We start from the raw sequence: 12,132 nt of genomic DNA, 5'->3' as shown, positions 1-12,132 counted from the left end.
GCTGAGGTCAAACTGGAGTAGCAGTGCGCTGTTTCCTAGTGAGAAAAGTTGGTGGAGGTGGTAGTTGGTGCGGAATCCTGACTGTGAGTCGTGAAGGATGTTGAATTTCTCTAGGTAAGACATGAGGTTATGGTTGACTAGACCTTCCATGATTTTGAGGCAGAGAGGGATATTGGCAATAGGTCTGTAGTTGGCGGCTGCTGAGGGTGGTTCTTTGGGGTTTTTGATTATTGGAGACACAAGGATGTGGCCGAGTTCCAGCGGGCAGTAGCCGGTAGACAAGCAGAGGGTGACCCAGTTGAAGAGTTCGGCTTTGAAGGGGAGGGGGCAGTTTTCATGATGGGTGGAGGGCAGTTATCTAGTAGGCAGTTGGATTTGGAATATTTTGAGTATAGCTTGAGAAATAGGTTCCATTCTGGGTTTTTGTAGCTCTAACCCCTGCGCCACATACTCCCACAAGGTAGGCCTGGGGGATCTACCTAGACTGCAGGGAGAGTCAGGGGGCAAAGTTCTTGGGGGCCTTTTATAAAGGTATGGGCTGGGGGAGGGAAGGACTAGGGCTTTCTAGGGATTGGGAGAGGGATCGCTGCTCTGAAAAAAAATGTTATACGGGTCCTGGCTGTTATTCAGCCTGGGTCTGCACAAGTGTCTGAGTATCAGTCAGGACCAATACAACCTCCGGGGGCCAGGGGTCTTTGTTAGCACTGAATATTCAGTAATGGTGTCTGGGGGTCTCATCTAACCAGGGACAATAAGGGCTCCTTTTACTAAGCTGTGTTAGGGCATTCACGCGCGGAATAGCGCGCGCTGCAATGCCCCGCGCGCTAGACACTAACGCCAGCATTGAGCTGGCATTAGTTCTAGACGCGTAGCGCGGGGTTAGCGTGCGCTAATCTGCCTGCGCTAAAAACGCTAGCGCACCTTAGTAAAAGGAGCCCCCAAGTGTTTTAAAAAACACTAACTGCCACCGGCTAAATATCATTTTATGGCTGCTGTTTTTTTTTCCATGTTAAAAATTAATCACTTTATGAATACAGATTACAATCCCAAACTCAATTATTCAATTTGAGAAAGCCAATTGAAAAATAAAAATATTGCTTATAATGTGCATGGAGTTGTCCTCCCAGTCTAGGTGACTATTACAAAATTGTTCTCTATAAGACCCTATTCATTGCCTGCTGACAGAATAAGAATGGATGTAACACTACTTAGCACTTCTGCAGTCCCCAGTTGGTGCCCGGCCACATTTCTTCAGCTTTTCTGACTGAACCACTGTTGACTTGTCGCCTATTCTTTTGTTATATCAAAAAAGAAAGAGTTCACACACATTGCTCCTCCTAAACTTACTTGCTCCACTTCATCACTGACGCTGAAACCGTGGATTGAAGACAAAGTTTTATTTTATTTTCCTTTCCAGCTTATGATTTATCTTTAATCTTATCTATTGTTTTGCCTTTTGTCTTTGTTTTGTTCTATTTCTATCATTTAAATTTCTCCAGAATTCTACTGTTCAATGACTCCCCCTTCTGCTTCTATTCCTTTCTCTCCTCTCTTCTACCTTCCAAAGTATTTAGATCAATGCTGTCTTGTTAAAATGTTTATTTTATTTTTATTTTTCCTCTAACTCTACTTTTCACTTCTCTATTACCCTCCAGGTACTTTAGTTAGATTGTGAGCCTTCGGGACAGTAAGGGAATTTTTCAAGTACCTTTCTTATTTCTAATCTTAATGTATATTTTCTGTAAACCGCTTAGAACCTAACGGATGTAGCGGTATATAAGAAATAAATTACATTACATTACATTACATTGCTAATGGATCAAACTCTTACAAATGAGGTTTTTTTTTCTTGATAATATTTTATTTAACAGTTAGTTACTATTGGTTAATGCGTAGTATTCAGAATGGGGGAGATCACAGGGGCCATTGCCTCCCCCCAAAATTTTCAGTCGTCTCCTGGTGTTATGGTTTCAAATCTTTGGCCAGCCGCCATGCAGCGTCAAACACCAGGGCTGCCCCGGAACCCTTCATTCTGCTTCCAGGGCCAGGCCTGCTCGTGGATGCTGCCTGGCGGCTGCTGAAAAATTTAAAACTATAGCGCTGGGAGGAGGTGGGTGTGGGACTCGGCAGCTGCTGAGAGGTCATGCCCTAGGGCGGAGCTCCTGGGTCCCCCCCCCCAAACAAAGCAGCGTTGTTGCTGCCTATGATCTAATGATTGTCTTTTTTGAATGTTTTCTCAATGTACCCAGACCCTGTGACTGCTGCTGGTTCAAGGCAAGCGTGAAACAAGCTGGTATAAGTGAAGGGGGTGTCCTGATGACTTAGGGAGAACGCTTAAGAGGACATGAGCCAGGAGAATCAGCTGTGGTTGATCTGCTGAATATTTCTATGTAGATTTCATTCTGTGCTCTGTTGTACATGTGTGTGTCTATTTCTTACTCTCTCTCTGCAGGTCTTTTCATGTGCTATTTATATGTAACCTAAGGTTAAAATATTATTACAGTTTTTATCTTGTCAGGTTGGAAAATAAAGCAAATTGGGATGGGGCTCAGAGACCAGGTACGTAGATAGAAAGTAGCAAAAAGAGATGAAGTGTTATCTTTAAAAACAGTATTTAAAGTTGTGACCGTGTTAAGCCAAGTGCAAAGGCTAATATGCAGGGTAAGAATGTTGAGAAAAATGCATGCGGGTGATTGGCTGCACTTGTCGCAGTGGTAACTCTGTTCAGACAACACTGTTTAAAGTAAAAAAAAAACATTTCACTGTCGGGAAGGAACTGCACAAGCCTAAAGACCTGTGTGAAATAAGCTTCTATGAAGAGGATGAAATGGAAATTTAGGGGAAAACATATCGATACTGGCCACGAGAGAGCCTTAAAGGGCAAATTCTATAAGAAGCGTCCAAAACGTTGGGCACCGATATAGGCACCATTCAGCGCAATTCAAGTAAAATTGGGTGCTGTTTGGTGAACCGCGCTGAGCAGCACCTATTTTGGAGGCGCCCATTAAATAGGCCAGCTCTAGGCACAACTAAAAGTTAGGCGCCCATGGCGAGCGCTTAAGCGCGCTTAAGAGCAGTGATTTTGTAAGAAGGCGCCTAACACGTAGCCACGCCCACGCCTAGCATGCATAGCACCTATTTTTTTGAAGGCTGCCTAAATTTTTAGAGGCGCCTCGTTACAGAATCTCGCTTTCTTGATAGGCGCCTACGTTTCAATCAATGCTAATTAAAAAGCTTAATTGAGCTTGTTCTTCGATTTAGATAGGCGCCTATCTAGTTGGGCGCCTCCGAAATAGGTGTCCAACTTTAGGCGCTGGTTACAGAATTTAGGCCTAAGTGGCTTGACAAATTAAACATCCCCCCCTTTTATAAAACATCCCCCCCCCCTTTTTTTTGGAAAACCATAATCCAGAAGTAAGTGCCTACTTTCCTTTATAAAACTTACTCCAAATAGGCAGCTTCAAGTCATCTAAATTAGGTGCCCCTTGGTAGATTTGCCTCCCCCTCCCCCAATGACCTGCAACTGACCAATAGCTGAAGCATTTCAGTTGGCATCAGGTACAGTTTGGTCTGGGCTGTTTACACACTGGTTTGCTTCTCGCAAACAGCTAACATTTCATTGTGTAAAAAAAGGTGCTTTATCATTGTTTGCAGATGATATTTGCTCATGGTGTGGTTAAAATTAGAAGCACAGCAGGAAAATTAAAAACCTTACATTAATCAAATGCAATTTACTAGGGCAGCGTTCACATGGTCTTCAAAGTAATCCTTTTTTTTTTTTAACTTCTACCTTCTCCAAGAAAATATTAACTAGATTCTGCTCGACTGTCCATTTAATTAGAAGGTAATCGGGAAGCTGTTTAGCGAGCTAGTGGGTGTGAGGAGCAGCCTGGATCGCAAGGAATTGCCGATTTCTGTCTCCAACTGTTACAATTGGGGCCTCTGGAGACATGACTCCCTTAGTTGTGGCGGAAGTTATTTTTATGTTCAAAGCCGCCTCGGCAGCTCATCTCACGATCCCCGCCTGAGTCGGAAGCCTTCTCCGACGCAGGTGACACTCGTGAGAGGAGCCGCGGCAGCGGCTTTGAACTTAAAAATAACTTTGGACAGAACATTACCTTTGGGTCCGATGAACAAATAACTTCTATGTGCCGTTTTTCCTTCCAAGCTAATAGAACCCTAAGCGCGCATGCGCTCTCCTGCCTGCCACGGACATACGGATCACGGAACATGCAGATAGGAGTGCGCATGTGCGCTTTAGCGTTTTATTATAGTAGATTGTAACTATAGTGTATGCATACCCATCTTGTGCATAGTGATTACTGACAATTTAAAACTAGACTGGTCAGGAATGCCACTGAGACAAGATTGGGGAAATACTATTTAGTTTATATGTGAAATTCCTCATGGGGGTGGGTTTCTGACAGAGCTTGAAAAGAAGACAATTTTTGTATACTGTATAGTTGGTTTAAAATCGGGCATTTATCTGTTTGCATTGAAACTGAATGGGAACAGTTGTGACTGCCATCTGTTTGTGATGCAGGAGAATTACATCAAGTTCACTTAGATTACATAGCAGAGGGGGGTTGGATAACACCTTATGCAAATCATGCACAGAGGGATGAACTGAACAGACATTTAGGAAGAATGTTATACCTTTTAAGAGATTATTTCACGAATGTGAATAAAGCTTGTGAACCAACATGAATGTAGGGATATAAACTGAGAAGAACTGAATCAGAGTAAAATTTTGCTATGATTTATCATAACTATAAGACAGAGTTTTTGGATCTAATGATTATGAAATCAGGGAAGAAATTATATACAACCTTATATATAAAATCAGTGGAAAAGAATAATTTATTACTTTTTTGAGCTATCATTCATATTATTTCAAATTTATTATTCCTATAAGTCAATTCCCGAGAGTAAGAAAGATATGTTCTAATTTAGAAGATTTGAATATCTGAAGCAAAGACTAAAGCAGGGATCTCAAAGTCCCTCCTTGAGGGCCGCAATCCAGTCGGGTTTTCAGGATTCCCCCAATGAATATGCATTGAAAGCAGTGCATGCACATAGATCTCATGCATATTCATTGTGGAAATCCAGAAAACCCGACTGGATTGCGGCCCTCAAAGAGGGACTTTGAGATCCCTGGACTAAAGCTACTGGTTAACTACACAAGTAATGGTTTAAGTGTGTGTGTATTGAAACTGGTGAAAGTTGTTTATGATAAATGGCTTTGTGATTAGGCCTATGTACATAGTTCAAATAGACTTGTTTAATTTATTAGCCAACCTTGATCGCAGTGAGGGACTGACAGAGACTAACCGAGTGAGGGACTGACAGAGATGGCCTTCGGAGTACTTCTGCCAAGTCAGGCCCCAGATCCAGAGCCATCCTGAAGGGAGCATTACATATGTATCACGCATCAACATAGATAGCAGTGCCATCATATGGGGGTATGGGTTGCAAGAAATATGTCACAGCAACATTTTTCATGTCTGATTTCTATTTTCAGACATTAAGGTAATATTATGAACCTATACACAAACAAGCTTGGTTTTTAGGATATTTTCAATGAATATTCATTGATGTATTTGCATATGCAGGGACAGTGATCATGGCTCATTTGCATACCTTGGCTACCCTGGAACTCAAACATTTGCAGCCCCTAAGAAATGAGAAGCCCAGTGAAATATGTTATAACAGGGAGGAATTATTCAGCAGTTCAATTCTACTGTGTTCATCTGTTTTCTGTTTCCCTCATATTGGCAGACTCAGCTTATTCCTTCTATATTCCTTCAATCATTTAGACATACTGGAACATACATTGCTATATCTTTGTGCTTCTGGTCTCAAAGTCTTGAAGTAAACTGGGTTGTTGGCATCAATACACCATGCATTTTATTTTCTTTTTTTTCAAGCGAGAAACAATCTTCCAAAATGAAAAATGTTTACCTGTTTGACATCATATGCAAGAAGAACAAATTTTAAATCTGGTGAGACTGAATGTCTTGATGCTTTGAAAGTCACCTGTAAAAAAAATGACACAATGCTGTAAAATAGATATGGTAACCATATTGGCCAATTTGTAAAAATGTCACTTTTATGTCCACCAACCCACTCTAAACAGAGATTCTCTCTCTCTTTCTCTCTCCATAAATATATAGGAGATTATTTTAGAAGAGTTACAAGTCTTACTTACAGGTATCGGATGCATGCACGCATAAGGTGAAATTTTTTTTTTTTTTTTAAAAAGGCTTATAATTGAATTCTATAAAAAGCGCTATAAACTGCATGCACAAATCTGAGTGCGCTCCCAATTTGTGCATGCAATTTAATTGCATAATGAGTCAATTAGAGCTGATAATTGGGATCTTAAGCAATAATTGGTGCTAATTGGGATCAAAATGTATAGGCCTACTTTTAGTCCCAGAATCTGCATGTAAAATGTATGCACAGTTCCCAAAAAAGGGCATGGCCATGGGCGGGTCAGGGGAATTCTTACAATTTACACATACAGTTTTTGAATAAGATCTGTATTCTTTAAACAGCGGTGTCTTTTTAGGTGCTGCAGTTCAAAATACCGTTTAAATGACGTTTTTCCCACTTATTTTCAAGGCACCTACCGTGCCTAAAACATCGGCGCCAGATTTGCGCCTCTGCAGGCGCTTTACGGCGCCCAATGCCACTGGAGGCGTGGCTAATGCCAGAAGTGGCTTTAGGTGCCCTAAAGTGTCTACAGAGGCACGATTCACATCAAAGGTAGGCACCGTAAATGTAAGCCTAGAAAAGTCTGGCCTACATTTTCGGCATAGGGCATGGCTAGATGAAAGTTTCAAGTTCAAGTTTTATTTCGCATTTGATGAATCGCCTATTTCGAAATTCTAGGCGATGTACATAATAATATAATATAGAAACTTTAACCTAATTACAATAAAATCAATTATGACTCACATGAAAGATAGGGAAGGAGGGTAAAGTTACAATGGGGAAGAAGAAAAAAAACAAAAAACCAGGAAAGAACGAAAGGTAGGGTAAAATTTTAAAGCTTTTCTTGCATAAAAATTGATTAAAGGCGTCCTTAAGTTAAGTTATAAATCGAAGGAACAAAGTCTGAAACTGGCAGCGCAGGAGAAGGGTAACGCTAAAAGCGACTTATCTGAGGAGCGGAGTTCTCTGGGAGGTGTATAAGGAGAGAGAAGTGAGGAGAGATATTGAAGGGCAGTAGTACGATCTTGAACTGTATGCGATGGCAGATAGGGAGCCAGTGAAGTGACTTAAGGAGAGGGGTCACTAAAACAGGTGAAACAAATCCACAGATATCAAACAAGCAAGAGCAAAAGTGGAAATGTCCAGTCAGAATGGTGCACAAAAAGTGTCAAATGGTGCACAAAAAGCGTTGCTCCGAATCTTGTGACGCTACAAACCAACATGGCCTTGCAGTGAAAAAAAAGGCCGTGTTGGTTTGTAGCGTCACAAGATTCGGAGCAACGGTTTGATCGTTGTGCTTTAGATCATATTTATCCAATTGATACCCAAAGACTCCTAAGACTCCTGATGCAGGCCGGGTGGCCGAAACATGATCATGTCGAGTCATTGAGTTACTTTGGATGAATGAGTTATTTTGGATGAATAAAGACATTTGGATTTATCAGATGAGTTGAAAGACACTTTTTGTGCACCATTCTGACTGGACATTTCCACTTTTGCTCTTGCTTAAGGAGAGGGGTGACATGAGTGTAGCGAGGTTGGTAGAAGATTTGAGCCGCTCAGCATAGTTTTGCACAGATGGCCAGGGGGAGAGGCGACACTGCGGGAGACCAGTTAGAAGTAGATTGCATAAGCATAAATAAAAAGCAACCAAGCATATAACACATTAACAAAAAAAAACCAAAACATTCTCTTATGACTCCTCTAAAAGAATAATAACTGTAAAACTGTAATATCTCTCCTATCCACTACCAAATAATAAGCCTTCAAGCACTTCTGAAAAGATAACAGCACAGGAATTTGACGAATCTGCTCAGGACGTGCATTCCACAATCGTGGACCTGTAACACTAAATATTCGTGCACAGACCTTCACCTTTACAATATCTTGAACAGCTGTGGTAAAAAAAAAAGCCTTAGTGTGCCCCAACACTGTCTTTCCTCATGCTAAGGTCATATAGCACAGCAGCAAAACGGCCAACTTTCCATTATATGAACTAGTTGACCATGTGCTAATTTTGTCATTAGTGTGCAACTATTTAAAAAATAAATAAATAAATTAGTGCATGAGGATTTACTGCTATTTATTTTGTAGGTAGTAAGGGCCTGATGCTGGAAACGGCACCTGCCGCGATAGGCACCGGAAAAACAAGCACCCATCCCGTGTCAATCACCGGTAGACGCCACATCCAGAATCACATCTGTTTTTTGTGCAGCGATTTACAGGCCTACATTTAAGGTGTTTGACTCGCAACTACATAATCACGTAAGCACGCCTATAGACGCTTAAGGCCACTTCCGGCATAAGCCATGTCTACACCAACCTTTTGCGTCTGTAGGAGTGCCCAGGCGCTTCTGTAGGTGCGAATCAGATGCCTACATTGTAGGCGTCATTCGCCACATTTATTTTTTTTTTTTTTAAACGTGCATCCTGACTGGTCCATTAGAAGACAGTAGGATACCTGCTGCCACCTACAATCAGGACACCATTTTGTGAACCAGACCCTAAGAGCTTACGTGATAATACTGTACTAATCAGTAAGCAGATGGTAATCTAGATACATTGATTAATGCAGGAATACCCAGTGGCATAGCAAGGGTGAGAGGCATCCCCTGCCCTTGTCTCTGCCACCCGCTCTCCCCCTGCCACGCGTGTGCCCCCTTCCTATTTTCCATACCTATAGTTGTCCACTGCCACATGCTACTTATGACCCTGTTAACTCTCCATATAACTTCCTATGCATGGAACCCGGAAATGACATCAACAAGAGAGCCGACTCAGTCGCGAAGAGCACTGTGGCGGTGAACAACTAGAGTTATGGGGAAGGGAAGGGGGGGCATGCATGTGGTGAGGGGATAGAGGCGGGGGCGGATAGGAGAAGGGATGCCAGAGCCCCGAGAACATGGCACCCGGGGCGGACTGCCCCTCCCCCTTACTACGCCACTAGGAGCATTCACTCTCTTTCCGCCCCCGCCCCTCCCCCTGATATGCCCTTTTCCCAAAAACTAAAAAATATTTTTAGCACATGGTTCACTTGCAAAAATTGGGATCTTCCACTAGATGCCTGAATGCATTCTGCGGTGAGTCATTTTTAAGCACACACTAGTGCAGACATGGGCAACTCTGGTCCTCAGGGGCCGGAATGAAATTGGATTTTCAGGATTTCCCCAATGAATATGCATGAGATCTATTTGCATGTACTGCTTTCAATGCATATTCATTGGGGACATTCTGAAAACCCGATTGGATTCCGGCCCTCGAGGACCAGAGCTGCCCATGTCTGCACTAGTGCCTACTGTAGCTTAGGAAACCCTGTGCACATTTGCTTTAAAAATCCAGTAAATTTGCACAACCCCCTCCCCGCCAAGCATAGCTTTTACCCCTACGTGTAGTTGTAAAATTACTACCTTTGTGACCACTTCTTTCCATGTTCACTGTTGTTCCTTCATTTGCACTTGACATTCCAGAGATAGTTAAATATAGCCTGTGTCTTCTTTCACATTTGTCAGGATATTCATAGAAAAAAAAATTTGACTAGCAGAGTATAGTTCATATTTAATTGATCAAAAGGGGAAACTGAATTCTCTTCATATGAATTATTCTTTTAATCTCCTTTTCTTCTTAAAATGCCTTTGGGGAAAAATAGGACATTCCTACTAGACTGTAAATGCCACAGAGCAGGGACTGTCTCTAATGTACAGTAGAGCATTCTTCGCATGTCTTCCATGTTTAACCATACGTGTTTCTGCTCCAATCTTTATAACAGTCTGCATGAGTGAGATAGCAATCAGTGGCGTACCTAGCATATGTAAAATGGTAAACACTTTCAGTAATGGTTGATGCTGTAATGTCCTATAGTATGATATAGGTTATTAAATAACTCAAAATGAAGGAAAAAGCCTCAGAAAAGGGCCCTCCCACCTCCACCGAAGTGGTTTGTTAAAGGTGGTTGAGCAGTAACCTCATTGGCAAAAAATCTTCAATGTAATTATAGCCTTATGCTATACTTTGCTTCATGAAAAATCAAAAGATAGAAGAAAAATATTTCAACTTATCTTCAGCTGATCGGTACACCAATGGTGGCCAGCATTCCACAAAATTGCTGCCTCAGGGTGTATCCCAACCGATCAGTCTTCTTTCAAACGGGACGCCGATAGTCGTCTCATGCATCGTCTCATGTAACTATCATATGTGATACCCGGGGCCCATCATTTTTTGATACCCCCCCCATCTGTACGAAAAACATGATTTTTAGTAACAATCCACACATCACACATGAGTACCTAGGAAAAGGCAGCATCTTACATAATACAGTGAGCAGTACAACATCAATACACCCATTGTAAAACTAAACAAGTCAGACTAGTACAGATCAATCCTACACTGTCAATCCTAACAGAAAACCATGTCTTTCGAACACACAGAAAACACCTTCGCCTAGTATGGAATATGTCATCACAAACTAACCCCTACCCCTTTTACAAAACTGTAGTGTGGATTTTAGCCACGGTGGTAACAGCTCTGACACTCATAGAATTCTGAGCATCAGAGCTGCTACCACCATGGCTGGCACTAAAAAACGCTCCACAGTTTTGTAAAAGGGGAGATAAAATAGAAATACATAAGGTTATATTGAACCAGCAAGAAGCTGGACTCTGCATACAATGCAACATCACAGAAACAGTGCCACATGTCTCCTAAAGCAATAAATAAATAGAAAATTTTTGTTCGACCTTTGTCTTCTCTGGTTTCTGCTTTCCTCATCTTCTTGTTACTCTCTTCCTTCCATCCACTGTCTGCCGTCTCTCTGCCCCTATATGGCATCTTCTGTCCTTTTATGCCCCTTCCAGAAACTATATGCCTCCCCCTTCCATCTCTCCTTTCACACCCATTGGTCTGGCATCTCTCTCCTCTCCTTCCCTCTCCCACACCTCTCTTCTGCAATCCCTTTCTTCCCTCATTTTTCTTTTCAATTTATTTTCTGCATCCATCTAGATTACGTTCTTACTACCCTCTCATCAATTTCCTTTTTTACTGTCTACCTACAGCTCGCCACCTCTTTCCCTCACCCCCTCCAGTATTTCCCTAACTCAATCTTTTTACCCCCATCATGTGCCCTCCTTTTATTTATCCCCTCCTTCCATCATGTGCCCTCTTTCTCTACCCCTTCCATCTAGTACTTTCTCCTCTCTCTGTCCACTTCCATCGTCTGCTCCCCTCTTCTCCCATTTCCTTCCTGCATTTGCTCCCTTATCTCTCTCATCCACACTTCCATCCAGCATAAGCTCCCCCTCTACCTGCCACACTACCATCCAATGTCTGCCCTTTCTCTCTCCATCCACACCTCTTCAATCAGCATCTGCCCCCTTTCTTTCCCTCCAATCCAATTCCATCCAGTATCCTTCCTCCTTATGTCTCTCTCCCCTTTCCCTATACATCAATTCCATCAGCACCATCCTTCCATACCACCCTGCCCCTTTTCTCTCCCTGGACCACTCTTTCATTCCAGCAGTCCTGCTACTTTCCTGCGATGACTGTAGCTGCCGGTCCACCTCACTCCGACTTACTAGCTCTGGAGCAGAGTCGGCAGCCACGTGTGAAGGTCCCACGATGACTCCTCTGCCGGGTCCACCCCCTCCAACGTAACTTACTTCTTCCTGAGCAAAGCTGGCAGACGAGTCATCGAGGGACCTTCCTGTACCTCAGCGCAGCTGCCGACTCTGCTCTAGAGTGTTTTTCAACCTTTTTACACTCTTGGACCAGCAGAAATAAAATAATTATTTTGTAGATCAGCAAACTACTAAGACTGAAATTAAAAAAACACATTTCCACCCCGTCTCCACAAGCTTGGTCCCCGCAAACCATCTGATCCCATCCGCACAAGCCTCAGTTATGATTTTATATTGAACGTATTTT

The 12,132-nt window shown here is 42.4% G+C and overlaps 1 protein-coding gene across 2 annotated transcripts in view; it reads right to left on the bottom strand.

The window, feature by feature from the left end:
- DPP10 (dipeptidyl peptidase like 10) overlaps positions 1-12,132 on the bottom strand; it is a 709,461-nt gene that overhangs the window by 317,307 nt on the left and 380,022 nt on the right. For both annotated transcript variants that reach the window (XM_033946860.1, XM_033946861.1), the window contains exon 5: positions 5,962-6,036. In XM_033946860.1, the coding sequence (XP_033802751.1) occupies positions 5,962-6,036 (75 nt within the window). The remainder of the gene's footprint in view (positions 1-5,961; positions 6,037-12,132) is intronic.

Source organism: Geotrypetes seraphini, chromosome 5 (genome assembly GCF_902459505.1).
Source record: "Geotrypetes seraphini chromosome 5, aGeoSer1.1, whole genome shotgun sequence".
Taxonomy (NCBI): domain Eukaryota; kingdom Metazoa; phylum Chordata; class Amphibia; order Gymnophiona; family Dermophiidae; genus Geotrypetes; species Geotrypetes seraphini.
This window is presented reverse-complemented; position numbering and strand designations above follow the sequence as displayed.